General features: G+C 43.5%; 7 protein-coding genes across 7 annotated transcripts; 3 read left to right on the top strand and 4 right to left on the bottom strand.

The window, feature by feature from the left end:
* Window positions 1-366: 366 nt before the first annotated feature.
* CLUP02_15639 (ATPase) lies at window positions 367-3588 on the top strand (the record flags this gene model as incomplete). Its single annotated transcript, XM_049294563.1, has 8 exons — window positions 367-797; window positions 990-1367; window positions 1423-1590; window positions 1644-1827; window positions 1887-2672; window positions 2728-2806; window positions 2863-3173; window positions 3241-3588. 8 exons carry the CDS (start codon window positions 367-369, stop codon window positions 3586-3588), a joined length of 2685 nt encoding a protein of 894 aa, XP_049151709.1.
* A 548-nt stretch (window positions 3589-4136) lies between these two features.
* CLUP02_15638 (uncharacterized protein) lies at window positions 4137-5344 on the bottom strand (the record flags this gene model as incomplete). The annotated part of the gene is made up of 4 exons (XM_049294562.1): window positions 4137-4346; window positions 4403-4795; window positions 4863-5104; window positions 5332-5344. Coding segments are annotated over 4 exons (858 nt in total), but the record flags the coding sequence as incomplete, so codon positions are not given.
* Window positions 5345-8997: 3653 nt separating this feature from the next.
* Window positions 8998-9778, top strand: CLUP02_15637 (uncharacterized protein; the record flags this gene model as incomplete). Its single annotated transcript, XM_049294561.1, has 2 exons — window positions 8998-9475; window positions 9534-9778. 2 exons carry the CDS (start codon window positions 8998-9000, stop codon window positions 9776-9778), a joined length of 723 nt encoding a protein of 240 aa, XP_049151707.1.
* A 503-nt stretch (window positions 9779-10281) lies between these two features.
* CLUP02_15636 (uncharacterized protein) lies at window positions 10282-11767 on the bottom strand (the record flags this gene model as incomplete). Its single annotated transcript, XM_049294560.1, has 4 exons — window positions 10282-10374; window positions 10443-11309; window positions 11374-11509; window positions 11628-11767. The coding sequence occupies 4 exons, from the start codon at window positions 11765-11767 to the stop codon at window positions 10282-10284; spliced, it is 1236 nt and encodes a 411-aa protein (XP_049151706.1).
* Window positions 11768-12143: 376 nt separating this feature from the next.
* CLUP02_15635 (uncharacterized protein) lies at window positions 12144-13335 on the top strand (the record flags this gene model as incomplete). The annotated part of the gene is made up of 4 exons (XM_049294559.1): window positions 12144-12223; window positions 12277-12517; window positions 12576-13007; window positions 13063-13335. 4 exons carry the CDS (start codon window positions 12144-12146, stop codon window positions 13333-13335), a joined length of 1026 nt encoding a protein of 341 aa, XP_049151705.1.
* A 431-nt stretch (window positions 13336-13766) lies between these two features.
* On the bottom strand, window positions 13767-15398 carry CLUP02_15634 (uncharacterized protein; the record flags this gene model as incomplete). The annotated part of the gene is made up of 1 exon (XM_049294558.1): window positions 13767-15398. One exon carries the CDS (start codon window positions 15396-15398, stop codon window positions 13767-13769), a length of 1632 nt encoding a protein of 543 aa, XP_049151704.1.
* A 7492-nt stretch (window positions 15399-22890) lies between these two features.
* CLUP02_15633 (acetyltransferase) lies at window positions 22891-23520 on the bottom strand (the record flags this gene model as incomplete). The annotated part of the gene is made up of 2 exons (XM_049294557.1): window positions 22891-22992; window positions 23047-23520. 2 exons carry the CDS (start codon window positions 23518-23520, stop codon window positions 22891-22893), a joined length of 576 nt encoding a protein of 191 aa, XP_049151703.1.
* Window positions 23521-24312: the final 792 nt, after the last annotated feature.

Raw genomic sequence — 24312 nt, 5'->3', positions numbered from 1 at the left:
GCTTCGATACTCCATCGTCATTTTCTCTGAGCTAAGGTTCATGGAAAGAAAGTAAATCGATTTCGCACCGCCTCATGAAAATAATCTTTATTCCTCTCAAACATACGTGTCAAAGGTGAATACCATCCCAGGGCGAAAGAACGAGCAGCAAATTCACCTCCCCCACGACCTGCCCCAGCAGGCAGCATTTCCACAAAGAATCATTCGAAAGTCTCAGGCCAAGAGTACCGTCGCCAATTCTAATTGCATATAAAGTCTCTCTCCGCTGTAGAGAATTTTCTCACTCCTTCCACCACCTCATCTACTGTCAATTCCTACCGAGCCACACATCAACACGTCATCAACCCCTCACCAGGCTTCATCGGTATGGCATCCGCGGATCAAGGCCTGAACGACCGGCAATCCGACAATACGCTAGCTGATCCTGCCATCGCCGACATGGACGCAAGCAAAGACTCTACCACGGTCGTCGTCGCTCCGGCTTCATCTTCACCAGGCAAGGCATCCAAGAGCGCGAAAGCGGCCAAGAAGGATAAGAAAAAGGCTGCGAAGACTAAGTCAAAGAAGCAGCTCAAGAAGGCCAAGAAGCACAAGAAAACAGCCAACCTAGACACTGATGACTCATACGATGATTTGACTGACGACAGCGACTCTGAGGCTGGAGAGAATTCTTTCGATTCGGAAGACAGTTCTTCTGAATCGTCCGAAAGTGATAGCGAGAGGGAGCACGGCAAGTCTAAGAAGAAATCCAGCGGCAAAGGCAAGAATGGCCGATCCTCGAAGAAGCAAAAGTACAAGTCACTTCGGAAACGCACTCCATCGTCCTCTTTCTCCTCCTCTGACTCCGATTCTTCTGAAACTGTCGAAGATTCGGATGATGATGCGCCTGGAAAAGTCGGTGGTGTTACCAGGGTCGCAATGACACCTCATCAATTGGCACTCTTCAGACAGATGCAGGCTGGCGCTCCGCTCTATCCAAAAAGCAACAGCCTCGGTAATGCTGGCCTCAGTCACGGCTCTTCCATGACTGGCAACAAATTCGCAAAGCGCGGGAAGTTTCCTCCACCGCCTGCGCCTCCAAAGAAGAGATCCTCCAAGCTGGACTTCAAGCGAGTTGATCAGGTCTGGGACACCACGATTCACAACTACAGACTTCAGGAGACATCGGCGACCACTTCGAACTCGCAGTACGAAGGATATGTGCTGCAAGTCAGGCGTACCTTTGACTGGGAAGGCAAGTACCAGACCACCTACCTCGATGTCAAAAGCAAGGTCTTGCGCGAGTGCCTTCAAGAGGTGATTGGCAACATCAAAGGAATCAGCCTTGTCGATGAGACTCCCAAGCTGAATCCCAACATGGTATTCTTGTGAGTTCCAACGACCCAATGTGGATTTTCTTGTGAAGCTAACTGAACCCTCCAGGTACTTAGAAGACTTACGAAAGTATCGCAAGGCGTTGAGCAAGATTTCGACCACGGACTTGAACAAGAAAAAGCGCAAGAAGTTCAGAAAGGACATCGAAAACAAGCGCCAGCATCTCAAAGTGCTTCTCAAGTATCTTGACAAGGACTATGCCGAAGTCAAGAAGAGGTACAAGTTCAACCCTCGATCATATTGAGAAGCCATTGCTTACCATTTATTAGCCTCTACCCCATGCTGGAGAATGGCCTCATCACCTTCGATCTTCTCTGGGCTCTTTTCAAACCCAACACCCTCATCTACACCACCACGTACGGCTCCTCCGATGAGCCTCGAGTCTTCAAGGTGGAGCAGGCGGAGAAGATGTGCAGCATGACAAAGGGAGAGTTCTACCTTCTTGACGGCAAGGTCAGTTCTCTTCAAGAACATCTTTCATTCCTTAATGTACAGCACTAACCGTCTTTCAGTACTTGGAGTATGATGGAAAACAATTCGGGTATGGGAGCCTCTGTGAGGAGATCCCGGAGTTTCGAGGCGCTCGAAAGATCAGTAGCCTCAACGCCTTCCCTCTTGACTACCATAAGGAGGAGGAAGGGATCAAGGCTGCCCTTATCGAGCGTGGCAAGAAATTCGTCAACCTCGGCGGTGTGCATTACCGAAGCCACCATGGCTTGGCGTACTACAAGAAAAAGAAGAGCATCATCAAGGTCAACATCAACGGACGCATCATGGTCGACCCCTCTGTCCACCGCAGGATCAACCCGAACTATCAAGTCTCTGCCGTCAGGCCCAAGGACCACGACATTCTCTCTGACTCGGAGGATTCTGATGACGACGAGAAGCTGTGCGAGAATGACGATTCAACCTCGGAGAACGCATGTGGTAGTGACGACGATGCGGGCTGCGGGAAGATGGCCACAAAGGTTGTTCGCGATGCCAAGGGTAAGATTCGCATGCTCCGAATTCCCAAATCCATGGTCGAAGACTCTGCTGTACAGGAGAAACCGCTGGAGCGCGTCGACGAAGCTAAGACCGGTGAGGAGTCCAACGAGGAGGAGGATAGTGGCAAGACGAAGAAGGCTCTGGAGTTCTCTGACGAGGATTACCTTATTGCATCTTCTGTTGTGTTGGGATTCTCCTTCTCCGAGAAGCTCTGGCTTGAGTTTACCGTCTCCGGAGTCAATGACATCCAGTGGAATGATGGCGCGTATGAGTCTTTGGTGCTTGAGCCGAAGCAGAAAGACATTGTCAAGGTAAGCAATTCCATACTTGGAGGTGGTGAGAAGAAAACGGCTTACATATTGGCAGGCTCTCGTCGAGTCGCACAAGTACCATGCTGCCGAGAGCATTGACGATGTCATCCAAGGCAAGGGCAAAGGTCTTGTCGGTGAGTCCTCCTTTTCTCCCATAATGATTGATATCTCCTCATTGACATTCTGCCAGCTGTACTCCACGGACCGCCTGGAACTGGTAAAACGCTCACAGCCGAAGGCATCAGCGAGCTTCTCAAGTGTCCCTTGTACATGGTTTCTGCCGGGGAGCTAGGCACCGACTCTCGATACTTGGAGACGGAGTTGCAGAAGATCCTCGACATCTGCCACGCCTGGGGCGCCATCCTCCTTCTCGACGAGGCCGATGTGTTTCTCGAAAAGAGAAATCTCCACGAGATCTCACGCAACGCACTGGTTAGTATCTTTTTGCGCCAGCTCGAGTATTTCCAGGGCATCTTGTTTTTGACAACCAACCGAGTCGAGGTAAGTCACGCGACGGCACTCTCACCCATCGATTCCCCGTATCTACTCGTTGCTCACAATCTTACAGACCTTTGATGATGCATTCCAATCACGTATTCACATCGCTTTGCGTTACGATAGTCTAACACAGAAGGCTAAAAAGGCCATCTTCAAGATCTTCGTAGAGCGGGTCCGTGTTCTCGAGAAGATTGACCTCAAGCCCTTCACTGAGGATGACTATGAAAGTCTTGCGAAGCATGATCTCAATGGTCGCCAGATCAAGAACACTGTCCGGACCGCCCAGGCCCTGGCCGTCAACAAGGGTGAGCCGCTTGGTATGGAGCATATCTCGCAGGTCCTGGACGTCCAGAACAGCTTCGACCTCCATCTCAAAGGTGGGGAGTCATGCAAAGATGCCATGAGAAGCTACTATTAAAGTATCTGACACTGGAGGCGAGGAGTATGGAAGTTATGCCTAGTTGTAGAAAAGTGAGGTAGTTAGCAGACATTGTTGGTGTTTCTCCTTTCAGTCTAACGTCAGGACAAGATTACTCTATATCGATGCACAACTAGCAAAACCTACCGTCCTGTTTCGTGATCGCGCTTCTTCATGCATTGAAGGACTAATGTGCATTATTCTTCATTTATTGGATCGTAGATGGTCTTGTTCCACGTACATTATGGGATTATTTCTATTCTTATGCGGCGACGATGTGTAGCTGCAGCACACAACAAAGTTAACCACTCACAACGACTCTCCAAGACATTTGAGATTTAGGAAGATGAAATATGAATATAAATTTCAAAAGGTTGAGGGTGATCCTCAAAGAAGAATGATGGGGTCACTAGACTAGAGCTACTGGCTAACTAATTGCAGCTTACACCCTTTCAGCAATCTTAAACGCTGCCCACCAGGGGCCTTGAACAACAAGATTCGTGTTCCAATCCCCGAAGCCGTATACGAGCATCGATGGTGATCACATCTTATGCCTGGAACTCGACCTCGCGCTTGGCGGCCGGAGCAGCGGCCGGGGTAGAGTTGGTGGCGGCACCGCCAGGGGCAATCTGGATGGGCACAACGCCTCCGAAGGGGCCGGCGCCGTTGCTGTTGGCAATCTTGACCAAGCAGACGTTGCTCTGGCCACCCATGGTACCAGTACAGGTGGTGCCGGCGGGCACGGAGAAGGCCATGGGCTGAGGGAAGTTGTGTTAGTGAAAGGTAGCTCAACGTGGATTACAGTGCTACTTACGAAGTCCTTGTTGACGTTGGAAGCACGCTTTTCGATGACGCTCATGGCCCGCTCCCAGAGGGAACGCTTGCCGCCAGGAACCTGGCCATTGGGTCTGATGTTACCGTTCTTGCCGGGAACTTGCTGAGTGACAGTGAGCTCAGTGCCCTGGGAAAACGCGCCGGTACCGGTGGGGTCGAGAACGGCGCGGAGAGGACCGGCACCGTCGGTGGTGACGACGTGGAAGGTGCCGGAGATGCTGCCGCCAGTGGAGGAGACCTGAGGGAGGGTATCGCCGGACAGAGCCATGGCCTGGGAGATATCGGCAGCCTGGACCTTGCCGCCGCCGGTGGTCTTGCCCATGCCGTCCGTCATGATGTTCTTGCTCTTGAAGACAGTGGTGTCGAGCTCAGTCTGAGTTGGAACAAGTCAGTCCTCTGGGCTCCTGGGTGCTTTGGCTATGATGGGTTCGTGAACTTACCTTGCGGTTGGGGCCGGGGCCGGGAACAACGCCACCCTGGATAGCGAGAGCAGTGCCGTTGCCACCGAGATCGCCAGTGACTTGTGCAACCTTGCCGTGTGCGGCAACAGAAGTAGCTGCTGCGAGAGCGAAGATGATCGTCTTGGAAACCATTTTGAGAGAGTTGTGGGGATTTTGAAGTATGGGTAACTTGATTAAAGCGATGATTCGGATCCGAGCCGGATTAGATTGGAAAAAGGGTTCTGAATAGAAGTGAAAGAGTTGGAAATAAGTTTAAATCCGCGCGAATCAATCGGCGATGAGATGAGAATGGAATACAAACGAAGAAGTGAAGCTGCTGAATTGAGAAGCGGAAACCACAACCTAGAGGCGGACGATCATTAGACTTTATACTTGACTCTCCAGACCTCGACGTCCATGATGGAGAAAGTCTGCGAAACAGCAGTACAGGGAGGCCCCAAAGGCGTACGGTGAATCTCCGCGGCTATTGTTCGTATGGGTTTGGGTTGGTGATGGCCATGGCTTGGGACTGGGTTCGCTAGCCAGACGTCGTCCCAAACGCGACCCTATCCCAATGCAGTAAAAATCCAGGAACGAGACGAGCAGCCCCATCGATGTCTGAAGCAGGTGAAACGTCGCGACACCTTCACCTCCCTTCGCGACGTCCAACGTGTGGTGGGGCGGGGGGCGACAATATTCGGTGTAAGGCTTCAATAGCGACCAGGTGTCGGCCAATGTCCGCAGATTCGGCCAACATTGGACGACATCGATAATGTCGCCCGACATAAGGAGCAACTCATTGGATGACTTTGACACTGACAGGGCATAACACTTCGCTCCTATACGACTTGACCTGACAACTGCAGGTCTGAGTGTTGAGGAGCAAAGCATCTCTCCCGCCCTCACTCACTTGGGTGTGTCACTCGGACTTAGAAACATGGAAATAGCGACACCGCGAAAGGCACATCTTCGGTCGATTGCATCGGGAGGTTTTCCATCGCCACGACTCGTTTGACGTAATTCAGTTGCGAGCATGCGAAGAACTCGAACCAACTTGTGCGCATTTCACAGAGTTTTTCCCGACATGTAAACGTATGCGTCGCTGAACTCAGTCAGCCAAACAGATCTACCTCAAGGATCCTCCATCTTGATCTGCCCCCGCTACTCACGGCGGCTGCACCACGCGCCCAACCGAACCGAGAGCATCACCGACAAAGGCACAGTCACCGTCGGCTGGCATAACCGACTCGGGTCGCAGCCGCCTAGCATGTCGGCCGCGGCCACCGCGCAGCCATATCCCCTGAAAAGAAGGGGAAAAGAAGACTGAAAAGCTTTGTGAAACCCGTCTTGGGCCCGTCTGGACGTGGGTCACCGCTGCAGCGACCACGCCGTGATAGGCCCGAACGCTTGATGTTTCACTTGCCAAGGATAGGATCTCCCTGCGTGCCTGGTTCGCGTCCGCCACTTGCGGCTGATGTGGCTGTCAGTGGTGAGCGTCGCGCTGACACATGCATTCGAGATGGGATGAAGCTGAAGGCGATGATGAAAACGAAGGTGCAACGCATTACACGAGGGGAGGATTGGACGGCGCTCGCGTCTGGTGTCATCTGTCACCTGCCATCTGTCATGCCCAGAACTCTGTGCAGGCTTCTCCTTGAGATGGCATGCTCTCAGACATTTCGAAGAGTGAGACTCGGCGGTAGGCTTCGTAAGTGGTCGGGCTCCTCCGGGGCTCAAAATGGTACTGGCGTACTGGCGATCGAGTGTCGGGGCGGTGACACGCATCATCCAAAAAAGGGAATATCAACGTTGAAGAAGTTGAGCGGACCACCTAAGATTGAAGAAGCAAAGAAACTTAGAAGCCAAGTCTTGGTGTTTAGAGAGGTCCCAACCAGCTTGACACTCCCGTGTCTTGCCAAGGCACGGGAAGCTCATTGTTTCCATCAACTTGAGAATGCAAGAAAGGCTTGTGTGGTTTTGTCTCGTCTCCCGCATTCGCACGCGACCTCACATTCTTCGGTTCCCATGCGGCTGATCCCCGAATTCATCCGCCGATCTCCCAAAGGAAGAAGATCAAAACACTGGTTTTTTTCTCTTCTCGTCTTTCCAATCGGCAAGACTTACCTGCTTGAATGACCTAGCCCCACCCTTGCCGCGGATGGATCGGCAACTTGATACACGTAGAGACAATTCTGGTGTAAAACACGACCTCGCGCCTCGCGCTCCCTTGCGGAGAGCTATGTCGGCAATTCCGCCCATATCATCATCGTATCGGCCGGGGGGATGAGCCAAAATCCTTCTTGCAATGCTATAATGGCCACGAAAAGGGGGTTAAAGCCATTGGTTATACTCGATGGAGGAGATTGTAGAGGATGAAAGCGACCCCCCAGTCTCTCATCCCCCGCAACATGAAGCCAGGGGTCGCATCATCGTCCAGCGAATGCAAGACAGCAGCCAGCCAGCGGGATGAGAAATTCAGACGACTTTGGCGCACGCATGAGACCAAACAATGTGGGCTGTCTGAATTTCCCCTGGTGATGTCGCTTTGTCCGTGCAGGGCATCTCTCATCTGCCTCCTGAGTCCTGGACTCCTGGGCTGTCTTCATCGCAACGCCATTTTCGATGACAATCTCTGCCGGCACTTTCACTTAGCGCCGCATGCTCCCGACTTCCTCCTCGCCCAGTCTCCTGCAATCTCTGCTTGCGACGTTAGATCTATCTGATCAGCCACACCGAGAGGAAGAGATAATCTTTCAAAATGGCTGGCTGATTTTAGTACCCGAGGAAAGGGAAATTGTCCCGGCAAATTGGGTTGGAAAGTCCGGGACCGAGCCGCGGCAACAGCTGAATGCCCTAAAAGGGGGTCAAAGAGTCAGCAACTCAAGTTGGTGATCCAACGAGCCTTGGAACGACCTATCGCCCTGCATCGCGACCATCACAGGACTATTGTTTTAAGTTCACCGCCTCTGACCTACGAAACCTTCTGGATTATGATCTCGTGAAGAGGGTAACATCCAATTCGGGATTTGGCTGTGGTCTCAAATGATGATCATCGGCAACCCTTGCCAAGCAACCCGCGAATCCGCTGATCTCTGGGGGGTCCGAGCCTCCGAAAGCCACGAAAAGCTCACTAAAACATTGTTTCCGGCCCAGAAAGGCTCAGCGACAATCTTAGAATTGGGTTTGGTTTGCTTTGGTTCACCAAGCGGCGCTGAGACAATTGCCTGCTAAAAAGTCAACCGACTTTGACTTTTGATTTGACAACCGAACTATCGACTTCAGGTGCGGACAATTAAGGGCAAACTTTTCCTTTTAGTTTTACTTTGAGCTTGCAGGACAACGGTCGAACGGCACCTAGCAAGCATGCCAAGCTTAATTTCATCGTGTCTCTCCCTACATGTGGCTAACGAACGTTTTGACGTCGTCGCGGAGCATCCGTGGAGTAACGATCGTCAACGTCAAGGGTTCTTTATGGGGGCGTCTCCCACTAAAATCCCCGAAGCAGAATAGCTGCCCTGCCAGATCAGCTCTGATCGTCAACTTTTCACATTTGACTAGCCGGGGCACGGGAGGCTGTCTGCCGCCATGACGAACTCTCGTCAAGGGTTTGGAAGGATGATTAGGAAATAGAGGCAGCCAAGTGAGAGGCTGATGAGACAAACTAGGAAGCGACCCATGATCTTGCACCTAGAGGGATAATTTCGAGCTGCATTTGGAAACCTTGTGGAGGTTTGCGATCGGCATCTTCGGGGAATTGTTGAGGGTCATGATCCTCTCCATGAGGATGTCATGATAGGTCTTGTTCGTGCATCGACCTCATGTCCTCCAGGTACTTAAGCCTTTGACAACTCCGCCAGAATAGAGACTTTTCTTCATCCAGCTTCAGCATTCTCACTCAGTCACTCTTTTCAGACTATCCAGCTCTTTCAGCTCTGTCTCTTCGCCATTCTTTAATCCCACTTACACCACACTCTTTAACTAATTCAAACCAACCCCCCCCCCCCCCCCCCCCCCCCCCCCCCCCCCCCCCCCCCCCCACCCCCCACCCCCCCCCCTCCCCCCCCCCCCCCCCCCCCCCCCCCCCCCCCCCCCCCCCCCCCCCCCCCCCCCCCCCCCCCCCCCCCCAACCGCAAAAATGAAGTTCCTCAACCTCGGCCTTGTCGCCATCTCCTCCCTCTTCGCCACTTCCCTCGCGGCGCCTGCCCTCCCGGGCCTCCCTACTGATGTCACCGACGTCGCGAAGGTCCCCGTCGTCCACATCCCCGTTGTCCCCGAGACCGACGCCCCCGTCAAGCGCACTGAGGTCGTTTACACCAAGATCCAGTACACCATCGTCGAGGTCAAGAAGCACTGCTCCACCATCAACTCCACCGTCGACGGTGTCACCAAGGGCCAGATCGCCCAGAAGAAGGCCGACATCATCAAGCTCGTCAAGAGCGAGGTCACCATCATCATCAGCCTGATCCACTCCCTCGTCGGCGACATTGTCGAGTGCCTTGGCGAGACTGTCGAGATTGTCGGTGAGGAGAAGGAGAAGATCATCTCCTGCGTCCTTGAGCTCATCTTTGACATCATCTACTGCCTGAAGCATGTCATCAAGGTTCTCGGCTGCAGTAAGTTTACAAAACAATCCACAACCGTTCAGAGTGACTCCCGCTAACCATTCAATAGGCATCTTCGAGCTCCTCGGCCCCATCATCTTCGTCCTCCTCACCGTTGTCTTCCACCTCCTCTGCTCCCTCAACGGCCTCATCGAGGGTCTCTTGGAGCTCGTCTGCTCCGTCCTTGGCGGTGTCATTGGCCTCCTCCTTGAGGTCCTTGCCGGCCTTCTGCCCATCGTCCTTGGCCTCGTCGGGGGTATCCTCAAGGCCATCAACCTTGGCGGCCTTCTCTGCAGCGTCGGCAGCATCTTCTAAATTTCTGTGCTCACTAGCATTAAAATTTAACTACAAACGCTCTTCGATTGGTTTAGTACATGGTTGCCGGCGAATATGGATATAGAGCACTCAGGTGCAAACACTTAATACCACCTTTCGAGTAGATATTTCACGTCAAATATGTTACTTGGAATGGAAAACATATATATTTACAACTTACTCTGCAACGTTTCTTTTTCCGTGATGCTATTAACTTCATTTGACTGCTAGAGCTGTGAGGTCAAGCCAAATCATTTGCACAGGTACCGCATCAGTTGGCAGCATAAAATCAGGGCGGCAGCTTTGGGTACTGGGGCGGGTCTTAATTATGGTCATCCATGATCTCGTTCGTGGCTAGCATTGACTTGTGCATAGAATCCATTGTAGTGGGCTCATCTTGGGATGCCCAGTTTAAGAAAGATCTGACACAGGCCGCATAGTGTCAGGTATTCAGATGATAGAAGGCGTGTCATCTATTACTGGTCGTTAAGGGACGAAAATCTTCAGTAGTGGCCAGGTTGATCATAGGACTCTTCTGAAACATGAAAAAGCACCAACGGCATTAGACTTGGGTCAGACGTGTAATGTCTGCAAGTCTACGATCTCGAAATGCCAATGTCGCTAGCCAATTCGACACATACATATATAAAAAGGTTGCCAGAACGAGAGCCATAGTCGCGAGAGGCGCCAAAATTGAAAAGATAGTAAAACCATAAGAGGCCGACTGAAAGGCTGCATTATCAGCAAGATGTGTAGTAGCCAGACCAACTTGCATCGCTGTGAGAACCACAGCGATATAAACTGTTGTTGAGGCGAGCCACGCGAACTGGTCGTGAAAGAAATCCCCATAGCGATTCCACGGAGGCTTGTAAGAACTGAAGGAAGCCAGATACTGCAGCTTGTTCAACCGGCTGAGGCGCAGCTCTCCGTAATAGAAGCGCTCATCGATTCGCCCGTAGATGGTCTGCGTACTCAGCTCCGTGGCGAATTCCCTCCAGTCGTCCCATTCAACTTCCTTGGGAATCAAGCGGTTGTCCTTCGCAAGAAAGAAGTCGCTCTCGTGGCAGATCAGGGCAGCGTAGGAGAACAGGAACCCCAAGGCACACCTCCAAAGTCTCTGGCGATCGCAGGGTGTCAATGTGGTTCGTGAGCACCGGTGACCTTGGCAAGAAAGACAATGTGTCCAGAAATTGGGTTCCAGCAGAAATCGTGGAATGGGTTTGATGTGGATGAGCCCCGTCGTCCAGACGAGATGGAGATCCATCTGTTCGGCTACGACAATCTCCCGGCCCAGCATCCGTTGATAGTGTAGCGGGCGTGTCGGGGTTGGCCGTCCCGCAAACCATAGCCGCGGATTCAGTTGGACTAAACGTCCAAGTCCCAGCTCTTTCTCCAGGAAGGCGCTGTTGTGTGGTGTCGCAGGAGCGAGGTCAGAATTGTCTGAACCCGTCCGGTAGGAGACTGGAAGGAGTTTTTGCAACTGGTCTGGAGAGCATACTTTTATCAGAAGCTGGGTTTTGTAGGGAGCAAGCTATAGTATCCATTGCCAGGTCAGTTGTATCCCTCCATTCGGCATCATGAGATAAGTGTTGTACCTGAGCTTCATCTTCTTCCTTCGTTGACGGCATCTCCATCTGCGTTATCTGTTTGTTAGCGAACACCCGTGATGGCATGTAGTCAACCTGAGAGAGAACAGAGGGAAATGAGCGAGCTCCGACGATGTCGAAGCCGCTTCAAAACGAACCAAGTTGCTAGAGACTATTTTCCCCGCGATTACCTATCATTCCCGTTTTCTCGAGGGTGTAGGGGTCATCTCGACAACTGAGAAGTCTCACATTCCATTGGCCACAGAAGGACCAAGCAGGGTCCCCTGCATTGACCGATGGGGGTACTACAGGGGCATTCTCGCTTTTGGAAGACCTCATAGGACAGCCTGATCTCATCCGCCCCCCAAAGTCTCGAAGGAGGAATTGTCGCGCGGACTATCATGTGCGGCTGACATCCAATCCATGTACATACGCAAAGAATTGGAGTGAAAAGGAATGTATCCGCAACCTGAAAGGCTTAAATAGGACAAATCACATGCTTTGAGGCAGAAAATGAAACCCACCTGTTCGAGAGTCTCGTAATCCGAGTAGTCTTGGCCAACCAAATTCCAACTCCATGCTGCGAAGGACAACTTAGCTCAGCTGCCTGAATAATGTTGTCGTGCTCTGAGAAGGCTTCCTAAAACCTAGTAGAGCCTTCTTGGGTCCGCCCTCGCCTTCTCTTGCGCGACATTCAAAATCTCCTCTCGTTCCTCCACTACTACCGATTGACATACATAGGCAGGATTCAGTATTGGTTTAAGCGGGCATACAGAACCATGTCTGCGAACCCTCAAGTCACACCAAACCCAACTCTGGGGCTGGATATACTCCGAAGCCCACCGGATCCCACTGTTGAGTAAGTCCAGCTAAAAGTCATAAGCAGTACAATTCCGTTGATGCATGCGACAGCATTGTGGCCGTTCATGGCCTCAGTGCGAGCCCAGAGAAGAGTTGGCTCTACGAAAAGGAAGGTTCCAAGAGCTATCATTGGCTGAAAGATGATGATGGGCTTGCCAAAGACTTTCCTAGTGCTCGCATTATGCTCTTCGTATATAGCTCGGCATACGCGAAACGTTTCAAGATGAAGCAGTATATGGTCAACCTAGCAGCCGAGCTTCTCGAGGCCCTGAATTTGAGAAGAGAGGAACAGGTAATCGACTCAACGGGAAAAGAGTCTTTGACAGAATTTCGTGCTGAAAAGAATGTAGAAATGCGCCCGGAGACCAGTGGTAATGCTTGGGCATAGCATGGGCGGACTGGTAATTGCGAAAGCATTGTGTCTCGCGGAAAGTGAACGGCTCCACTACCCAGACATGTACGAAAGCATCACAGGCTGCTTTTTCTTTGGAACACCCTTCAACGGTGCGCCTGTGGCAGAAGTAGCCGAACATTGGGCCAAGATGCAAGTCAAAGAAAACACTGGCAAGGCGGTCGACTCGCAGCTCCTGACACTACTCAAGCCTGGAAATGAGAGCTTACGAGAGCTGAAACGTGGTTTTGTGCATTCTGTCGGCAAGCTATCCCAGAAGGTCGAGGTTCACTGCTTCTTTGAAGAACTGAATACAAATTGGACAGACATCATCCAAAAGCTAACCAGTGAGAATTTTCCCGAAGACATGCTTGACAAGTTGCGGTCAAAGGTTTGCGAACCAAAGCTTCGAGACTCGCAAGAACATTGAAGCTAACGTGCCACAGGAATCTGCTGAATTTGTCAGCCGAGACTCAGCAAGTCTTGATTCTTCCACGGAGACAGGCCTCTACAGAGCCCACAGAGATATGGTCAAGGTTGAGTCATTCAAGGATCCCCAATACCAGCGAGTGAGAGGACCACTCAAGATGATTATTCAGAGTGCTCCGCGAGTTGCCAGAGGGCGATTCAACTGTACCCGCGAAACCGCAATAGACAGCCAAACCTGGAGAAGAGTCATCGAACGCAATCTTGCGTCGCTTGAAGAGAGCCGCAGATGAAGGCGACGAGAGTGCTCGTGAGCTGATTAACGCGGAAAAAGAGAGCCGTTCTGATGAAATGTCTCGAGCTCCGCCGAAGACCTTTGACATTGTCGAGGAGTGGTCCAATTTTCATAGTCGAGGGCATGCTAGAGACAGTAATGAAGATGATGCCAGCGCTACCGGGGATGGTGTTGAGAATGGTGCTGAGGATGGTCCTGAAGATGTTGTTGAGGATAGTGCCGAGGATGGTGTCAATGAGGATGCTGAAGCAGTCGCTGAGGATGCCAGTGGAGAAGGGAGTGGAGTTGAGGACAGAAATTATGTTCAATGATGAAGTGACAGAATGCCGCATCATTGTCACATTTATCGAGAGACGGTCACAGGTTCTGTCCGAATCACTGTAGTGGACGGACGTAATGCCGAGAAGAGGCGTTGGGGATACCGAATTTCTATTGATACAATACTAGACCCTCCTCATCTCTTGCCTCCTGCCTCATCTCTTCACTCGCGCAAATACACAGCTCCCAACTGGTGGCATTGGGCTGTCCCCCCACGCCCCAGTAGTAGCACTCGTCAGGATTAGAGTCCACGATCGCGTACCTACAAGCAATTATCCAAGGGTCAAGAAAGGTTGTCGTAGGCTCTTTATCGCGGACGGCCGCATCCTCGCACTCAGAACATGTCCGCGGTAGATCGATGGGCTTCATACCCAGATCCCTGGCTCTCGTCTCGAGGTATTCAACGTAATAGTTTCGGTTGGGGCTGTCTGGGTATCTCGGGCTTTGCGGAAACCTTGGACTTCGTTCCTCCTTCTGTGTTGCCTGGTTCGGGAGCTCTGAGCATGGCTTTGGCGCAAGTTCGTCCCAGAGGTCTCTGTAGTCGCCCGCGATGCATGTCATAGCGACTTGCAAATGCATATCAGGCCGACGGCGGACCAGTTCTTTCAATGTCACCTCGGCAGGGAGCAATGGCCACCATATCAGATGTGGCATAGCGGCTTCAGGCGAGTTGTAGGGTGCGATATGTGACAAATCGTTGACCATGATGAATCGGGCGAGGATGGCTGTCTTGATCGCATAGTCGCCATAGTCTATTTTCTGGAGAGACCACCACTTGGCAAAGGTGGTGTTGTGGTAGATGCCGCGGATGACGGCCGCTTGTTCGTCGTGAAGCATCCTCGGCCGGCGGAGGCGTACATAGCGCTCTATGTTGCCCTCATATGCAGCCATGAGGATCAAGGCGTCCTTATTGGCAGTCGGTAAGTGCGAGACAATGGGGGTGTAAAAGAGCGCGATGTTCTCGGGAGCCAGTTCCTCAACGTTGGTTGTCTTTGATGAAGACTCATCAATATTGAAGTCCTCAGTGATGTTGAAGTAATGTTTTCCCCAGTCCTTGTAATCTTTTAGCCCAACTCGAACATCCAAGGAGGACCGGACTGCCGTGTCGCCGTTCATGAAGGCGGGTGACAACGGGTTGTTTGAGTTGCTTGAACGGGTGTAGTCGCTGAGAATGGCGTAACAGACAGGTTGGCGCATGATATTGTCAAATATGATCTTGGATCCTTTTTTCGAGATGTTGTCCCTAGCTTCCTCGGCAACAGAGACTTCGGGGAGAAGACCAAGCTCGCTGTATAGATCGTCGTACCCGGCGACTGCACAGGCCCGCCCAACAAGATATCGCAAATCGGGGTAGTGCGTCGACAATGCTCGGTAGGTATCCTCGCTAGCAATGTCTAAGTACCAAATACAATAAGGCTTCTCATCATCGGACGTCATGTCCGGGATGATGTTACTCATGATCAGTCGGGCGTTGCGGGCACGGGCGAACGACCTATCATCTGAATCCAAGCAGAGCTTGCGGACTGGCTCTGACATGGCAAACGCCTCGTTGTGACGGATGCCATGAATCACGCATGCCGACATCCATGTTCTGTCGAAAGTGGCCGGCAGCCTCGTACCGCGGAGTGCTTGCAGGTGGTCGTCGCCCGGAGGTGGTTGAACGTGAGCTTGGTAACGTAGAAGGGTGTTTCCATCTTCTTGATGATTATTCTTCCCCTCTAAGTATTGAGAGGAAGACGACATCTTTATCGTGAATGAAATGTTATTGTTGAGAGGAGAGACATGTGATAGGCAATGAAATGAAGGGATTGATAAGATGATTGTAATTCTGCTAGCTTTGCGGAGTCAAAATGGCCTCAATGCTGTTGGATTACGAGACAGAAAAGGGGCCCTATTAGGTAGTTAGGTAGGGGTGGTAGGTAGGCAGTCTGGGCCCGTGCAGACGGACCCTTCTACCTACTTATACTTACTGAGGGACCGCGGGCTCTGCCCACGATCTTCCCCTCCTATATATACGCAATAAACCTATACTAACTTATTAACCTAGTTATAACTAAAAGGTCTAACCTACTTACGTATATACTAATACTAATTAGTAGTTAAATTATATATATATTTCTACCGTAAGTTAGTAAGGATATAACTATAAAAGAGATAGCCTCGACCTACCTCGCTAGCTATTTTAACTTATTAACTTAGTTTTATTTATTTAATTAATAATAAGTAGCTTAGTTTATATTACTTTAGCTCTTTTTTATTACTACTAGTTAATAACTAATTAACTAATTATAGGCCGTTAAGAGCGCGCTTTATTACGTACGATCTCTTTTACTAAGACTATTATTATAAAAAAATTAACTACTTTATTATTATTATTAACCTCGCTTTTATTATTAATATTATTTTTACTAACTTTATTATTATTATTAACTTCTTTTTAATTAAATTACTTATAGAGAAATCTATTTTAAATATATTATAACTAAGTACTATTTTAAATAAGTAATAAATAAGAAAAGATTAATTATTAAAAGATTAATCCGATAATTACTAATATATTAGCGCTTAGTAATAATAAGATTTTTGGAATTATAAGTACGTTAATAACGAATCTCTTATTAATAGCAAAGTATTTTGAGATATTAAGGAAAGGAAAAGATTTCGATAGTAGTAGTAATAAGGATCTATTTTATATTACTAATAAATCTACTTCTTTTTAACTTAATAAAAGCTCTAAGACTAGATTAATAAAAATAAAATACGAGAAGTACTAAAAGGAATTACTAATTAACAGCTCATAGAATCTTTTATTTATTATTAAAAGTACGGTTATAAAAGGCTTTTTTTTTTTTATAACTTTTTATTAACTTTAGTAACCTTTTATTTATATACCTTATTAAAAGAGTAGAATTTTCTAATTAGTAATAGTAGCCCGCTTATTACTATTAAAACGATTACTATAACCGACTTATTACTCTTTTTAACCTAATTAACGTTATATTATAATTATAATACAATAATTATATCTTATAGTAATCTTTTATTATATAACTTACTTCGTAAATATATTATAATAACCGCCGGCCTTAGTAATAAATAAAAAGGGTCTAACGATTAGTTAATATTACCTTTAGCCTACTTATACTCTTAAATTATAGAACTATATTTAATTTTAATTTATTAATAAGATTACGTTAACCTAACTTAATAGGGCTTATTTAATATTATACCCGCCCTTATAAATAATAAAAAGCTTAATATTTTTATTTTTTATATAATAGGATATTATTATTAAAACGGCTTAATAAGCGAGGAGCTATAAAAGGACTTTAAGACCGATTTTTAAAGCTAAGAAGTAAGGGACTTTTTAAAAATAAAAAGTGCGATTTTTAAAAAGCTAAGAGACTTTTTTATAAATAACGGTATTAATTTAATAATTAGAGATCGTAGTTAAATAGTGGAAAAAATCGCTAGTGCCCTTAATACTTAATACTTCTTTACTTAGATTTTTAAAAAGATCGTAGCTTATTATAACTATATTAAATATTTTAATATATTATATTACGATCCTTACTTCTTTTATTTACTACTCCTATAGTTAATAAATATTAACGATCTTATTTAGTAAGCTAGAGAGATAGTAAAAGAATTTATATAACTTTAACTTACTTAATTTTAGTAATTAAAATTCTAACTTTAGCTTCGCTATTAACTAACCGACTTACTACCTTTTTAAGAAGAAAAAGAAGAAGAATTAGAAAATAAAATTATTATTACTTAATAATAAAATCTACCCCGTTAAATACTATACTTTAATATAAAAACTAAAGATAATATTATACCTAATACTTATTAATTAATTAACCTCGCTAAGCTCTATAATAATAAGAATAAATATAGTAGTAAGAAGTACGATATTTGTAATAAAAAGCTTTGGATTTTTAAAGTATTATATTAATAAATAAAAATTAGCGGACGATATTATTCCGGTATTTTCTTAAATATACTTAAAGGAAGGGCGTTAACTTTTATTTTAACTAACTTAATAATAGTTCTAACCCGCTTAGTTTTAACATAATATACTAAAGGACTTAAGAATACTTTAAGCTATTTATAAGCTATTAAAATTACCTCGTTAAGTTTTATAACCTCTATTAGTATTCTATAGTTCGTAAGAACTTAAGTAAGTCGAATTAATAAATTTTATAAGCACTAATTAACCGTATTATAATCTTTTATAAGGCGCTAGCTACTTAGGGATCTATTTTTAATATAAATAACTAACTCCTTTATTATATAAATAGTATATTAAAATATAAACTTATTATACTTAACTTAGTACCTATATTTATTAGTATTTACTATTAGCTTAGTACTTCGATTAATATTATAAAAAGAGAGCGTAATTATAATAAGTAATAGTAATATCTCTAAGATAGTACTTATAATAAAGAGGTCCCTACTACTTACTAAACTAACTATACTTATAGTAGCTTTAATAAAAAGACCCGATTTAATAAGTAAAGTTAACGCGGCCGTAATACTACTGATAAAAAGTATTTCGTTTATTATAAGACCGGCTATTAATTAACTAAGTACTTAGAAAAAGAGTAACGTTAGGTATATAGGAAGTATAAAAATAATAAAAAAAGAAATAAGAAATTTATACCGAGCTTATACTTATAGTTCTTCGCTTTTTATAAAGGAACCGCCCCTACTAATAACAACGACGATAATAATATTATAATTTAATATTCTAATAGCCTTAACTTTAATTATAAGGATAATTATAAGAACGAAGTTTAAATTTTAATAATATATTTTACGATTATCATTAATAATAAAACCCTTATAAATATCCTCGCTACTTAGGTAATAGAGTATAGCTTTATTAGTACTATTTTTATTAATAAGTTAACTAAGCTTATAGAACTAGCGACCTCTTTTTTATTAAATAAGAGGTACTCGTTAGGGGACTTTTAAAGTATTATATTTAATACTAGCGTTACGGAATTCTTAATTACGGGCTACCCTTAACTCTTTATATTATAATAATAATAACCCGAAGTTATTTTTAATACCTCTAGAGCTAGCGAGGTAGGTATTTAATTTAGTAATAACAAACCCGTAAGGTTATTAAGATCTATAGTCGTTAATACCCTATTTAGTAATATTACTTTTTATATCTTATTAACTAATACTCTTTTCTTATACTACTTAAGGGATATAAATAAACTAGGAGTATATTTTAATAATATTAATAACTTATTAGTTAAGGGAGATATTATAGTACTTATTATTTATAAATAGGGATACCCTTAGTTTTTACTCCTTAATAATAAAAAAGCTATTACTAACTACTTAATAAAAAGCGAATTACGCCGCTTATATTAGCGCTTTAGCTACTCTTTAGTTCCTCGTTTTTTAAAGCTATTTTAATAGTTTAGTAATAATATAGAGATCGTAGCCCTCGAGAAGCTTATAAAGATTTATTAATAATATTAACTTAATGCTACTACCCCTAGCCGATTTAAATTTACTTTATAAAATAATTACGATTTTAATTATAAAGTCGTAATTAATATAATATACTTAATAGATTATAAAGGTACTAACTAACTAGTATTTTATATCGTTAATATTACTACTTCTTTCTAAATAGTAAAGTTCTTTACGGATATAATTACGAAGTATATATAAGAGGCTCTTTAGCTATATTAGATTAACGTTTACCTCGGTCCGCTAGATTAGATTATTCTAAATATTAATAAGAACTTTAGTGCCGTAGAGTTTAAATTTTTTATTAGATTTATATTTATTAAAGTTAAAGAAGTACTTATTAAAGCTTATAATAGTATTAATAAGGCTAAGAAATATTACGTAGTATTTAAAAGGGTATATAATATTATTTAAAATAAGTATTGATTAATAAGTATAGAGGCTATATTTTAGGCCGTAATTAAAGTAGTTAACGATATAGTTAGCTTAAATAGCCTCGTTCTTATACTCCTTATTTTTAGAGCTTTTTTACGTATTTTTAATAAATTTTTACTGTTACTAAATATTACTTAACGTATAAAAGTAATTAAAAAAGTAATAAGGGAAGTCCGTAGACTTTATATTAATAAGTAAGTAAGCGAGGTACTAGCTACTTAAAACGGACTAAATACTTCCTATATTATTAATTTATTATTATAGTTAAATATTAAAGTTTAGTAAGAAGGTAAGGGATAAAAAGGCCTATTTAAGCTCGTTTTAATAAATAATACTACTTACGTAATAGAATTACTTTATAGCTTAATAAGCTTTTAGACTATTATAGTTAAACCCTAGTACTTAGAAAAGGTCGACCCCGAGCCGCTAGCTATAATAATAAAGTATATTAATTACTTATTAATCCCTATAGTTAACTAGTTAATTAATAATAGCGCAATTATAAATAAAGTCCTCGATAAGATTATTATTATAATTAACGATAACCTTTTATTATAGAGTAAGAGGACTAAAAGAATATTAATATAACATAGCCGTAATAATACTTTTATAATTACGACTTACTTTATATTTAAAAAAGAGGTAAATCTTAAGTTAGTTACTAAGCTTCGTAATAAGGGTATTATTATTACCTTAAGAGTACTTTTTATAGAATTTATTAATAAGGAGCTTTTAGGACTAATAGAGAGAGGGGTAATTAAATTTATTTAACTTAGCCCTAAATATAGGGATATAAGGATATTTAAGTTTTAATTTATTAACGAGATTAAGAACTTGAGTTTTAACTTTATTAAAAAGTCTTATTTAGTTATATAAGGGTATAATAACGAGGGAAAAAAAGAGATTTTTATATAGTTATTAATAATTTAAAGAACTACTTAACGTTTAATCCTTACTCTAGCCCCGACCCTAATCTAAAAAGGTTATGTCGTTTAGCTACGAGATATTACTTAAGTATATATATAATTAAGCTAACCTCTTTACTATAAGGTTTTTACTTAATTATTAGCTCGGATCCGTTATTTGTACCCTAAGGGCACTGTTTTATATGTTATATAACTATTATACGGTTTTATAAAATCTAGTACTTATTAATAAGTAATATATAATAAGTATTATTTAAAAATATTCTAAATAATAATATTTACGTTTGATCTATACTTATTAGTTTTAATAAGAGAAAGCGGATTATTTAGTATTATTAGTATATAAACCGATAATATTATTAGATTATTAAATAAGACTTTTAGTTAAAAAGAAAAAACCGAGCTTAAGCATACTAAGTTACTAGCTAAATTAAAGTAGTAATTATTAGCTAACGAGCTACTTATTTTTAATAGCGGGATTATTTTATTAAAAAGTATTAATATAGTGCTTAAATAGAAGAACTAAGGGAAAAAGCTTAAGTAGGTTAACCCTTTAGTATTAAATACTAAATAATAATTTATTAAGTAGCGAGCTCGAGGTACTTATATCGTATTAATTTATTAACTAAAAATAGCTTTTAATATATTATTTATTACTTAATACTAAATAAATCCGTTATTTACTAACTACGTTACGCTAAACCGTTATATTAAATAGTAAATAGATTATTTAAACCGAGGGCTTATATTCGTATTATTAAATTTAACTATAACTAAACTCTTCGTCTTTATAAATAAGTTATTTATAAATAACGCTAATTATACTTTATAGCTAGGTTATATTATTATTTTTATAAATAAAGAATAGATTAATAAGAGCTTTACGATTAATAATAATATTATTTATTATAGTTTTATAAAGAGTAAAAAGATTACCCAGAGCGTACTAATATTAGAGGTTTATAAAATAGTTATAAGTATTAACGTTATTTATACTATCTTAACTACCCTAGATCTTATTACTAAATAACTCGACGTTCTAAAGATCCTTATTATAGTTTATATAGATTTATATTTATTATATAAATACCTCGTTAAGTTAGGTATTATAAAAAAAAAGCGCTTTATAATAAATATTATAATACTTAAGTAATTATACAAATACCGCGAGCTTTATAAGATTTATTAAATTAGTAATAACAATAACCTAGTTAATAAGTTTATAAAGAATATACTAAATAAGTCCTTTAAACGATTCGTTAATAAAGGAATTATTATAGTTAAGATAGAAGGATAGGTAATACGTAGTTAAAATAGTAATATATTATAAGTAATAAGTTATTTAATAAACGTATATACCTCTTAGGCTTTAGTTTAAAAAGAAATATATATATTCGGGGCGTAATTAAACTAATAAAAAGCTCTTTTTTAACTATACTAAATTCGACGATTTCCGAGGAGTTTAGGTATATAAATTATATATATTAAAAGATTAAAAAGTAATTAAAAAGAGGGGATACTAAAACTTTTATATAAATAATTATAGCGGAAGCTATATTAAAATTTTAGTATATAGCTTTAAATATTTTTAAATAAGAAATTAACTATAGATTCTATTATTAGTTCTTATTAGCGGGGGACCTAGCCCCTATTCTAGCCTTTTTTATTATAAAAGTAGAAGATTACTAATATTAAATTACGAGGTAAAAAAGGGGCCTTATTAAGTAGTTAGGTAGGGGTAGTAGGTAGGTAGTCTAGGCCCGTATAGACGGACCCTTCTACTTACTTATACTTACTAAGGGACCGCGGGCTCTGCCCACGATCTTCCCCTCTTATATACACGCAATAGACCTATACTGACCTATTGACCTAGTTGCGACTAAAAGGTCTGACCTGCCTACGTGTATACTAACAAATGCAGACCCGCTGTGATTGTTCCGTAGCCAGGGTTCAGAAGTCACAACCAACACGAGGTGACCTCGATCAATCCCTGTCGACAACTCAACTCAGCTTTCTCATGCATCCTTATGGACACAGATGTGGGCAGTTGCCATTCCCCGGCCAGCCAAAGACAGAACCATGGTTCTATTGTTGCCCCACGGAAACTACATCTCACCAAGTCAATCGTACGTCATGTTGTGATTAGACGATTTTATCAGCTGTTGGGTTCAACGTTGAACAATAGAAAAATTCGGAGATCAAATGAGATGTCGGAAGATTGCAATCAGAAGTCCACTTTTGCATGCAATAAACTGATAAAGACAGTATCAGGGGATTGCCCAATCCAACTACTTTCTCGTACACCAACAGCTACTACAAGCATCAACAGCTCAGCTGGCCCAATTAAGTCATTATCAACCCTTCCAGTCCACATCTTATGGCCGCAGTGCGTGGATCGAGGTTTCCAGATCCACAAGCAAAACTCCCATCGTTGAGTTGAGCTCGTTCTTCGGCAAACTTGGCTCTTCCGTTATTGCCTGTGATTTCTATCATCAGTCAAGGTTACGGCTCATATGCGTCGTTTGCCACACAGCATCGTCTCGATCAATATCTAAAACGACGAATCCCTGCCGTTCCCAGAACTTGATCGCTCCCGGCAGGAACGGATGAGTATGAAGATACAACTGTTTCAGGCCTGCTTCTCTCGCCGCCTTCTCCAAAGCCGAAACTAATCGGGATGCCAATCCGCCGCGCCGCCAAGTTGGGACCACAAAAAGCCTCACAACTTCAACCACACCATCGGGCAGTAGAGTGAGATGAGGAAACCGGTAATCGTAGTGTTGATATCCAACCGTTGCTATAATTCGGTTTTCTGATCTCGCGACGATAAAGGCGCCATCTGGGTGATCGAAAAATATCTTCTGGAACGTTGCGAGATCTTGCTCAGCCTTCATGGCACGCCACTGCTCATCCAGATGCGGGTACATGTCCACGCGTGCTTTCTGGGTGAGTTCCAGGATTTCTGGGATGTCGTCTATCGTTGCTTGCGAAATTTGGATATCCATGATGTTTATCTGGGTGGGCTAATTTTATCGGCTTATCGCGGCTAGTCGAATGAATTGAGGCCAAAGCGGTGATCGGCGGGTTTGCCCGAGGCAATCCGTGGTGGGCGATTTGACAATGGGGTGTTTACGTGTAGGACAACTTTAGAAAGGACATGAATACGGATCAAAGAGGACTACGAATAGATAGGCCTTCTATTGATATTTAAACACAGTGCTTAATAGGTGATTAAGTTTGAGAGATTGATTAGATATAGCGAGATCGGCGCCTTCATTATCTCGGCGTGCCCCACAGACTATTCGCTTGACCTCGAATCGCAGGATAAAGGCTGACTAATAATTGCCTCATAAGTTTGCCAAGGCGCAACCAATGTTGTTGAACTAGGTTTCCCTTGCGAAATGCTGATGTTCTCGCAACGAATAATTTCGCGATATTACCCATTGAAGTCTGACAAAGAAGAACAGACCACATCGTTCATACGAGTGTGAACCTGGATGGCTGTACTGACCGTTAAATTTGAATCTATAATCCAGTAATTGTGGCCTACTTGTGATTCACCGTTTCAGCAGACTGTAACGATTTGGAGACAACAGAGCAGCCAATGGCGCCTTCCCACAGTGCCGTGATATCGCAGACTACGTGGAACAGTGTTTAGAGAGCGAAAGCTTTCATGATCGGAATAATAATTAAACACAAGCAATCAGTCCGGGCATATCTTGACTGCTCAGCTTCAATCCATCCTGTCTCGGGGTATATCAAAGTGAACCTATGATCAGATTCAAGAGGCTTGAGCG

The sequence above is a fragment of the Colletotrichum lupini genome, chromosome 8 (genome assembly GCF_023278565.1).
Source record: "Colletotrichum lupini chromosome 8, complete sequence".
In the NCBI taxonomy this organism is placed as follows: Eukaryota; Fungi; Ascomycota; class Sordariomycetes; order Glomerellales; family Glomerellaceae; genus Colletotrichum; species Colletotrichum lupini.
The sequence above is the reverse complement of the archived record's forward strand: the minus strand, read 5'-3'. Positions and strand labels throughout refer to the sequence as shown.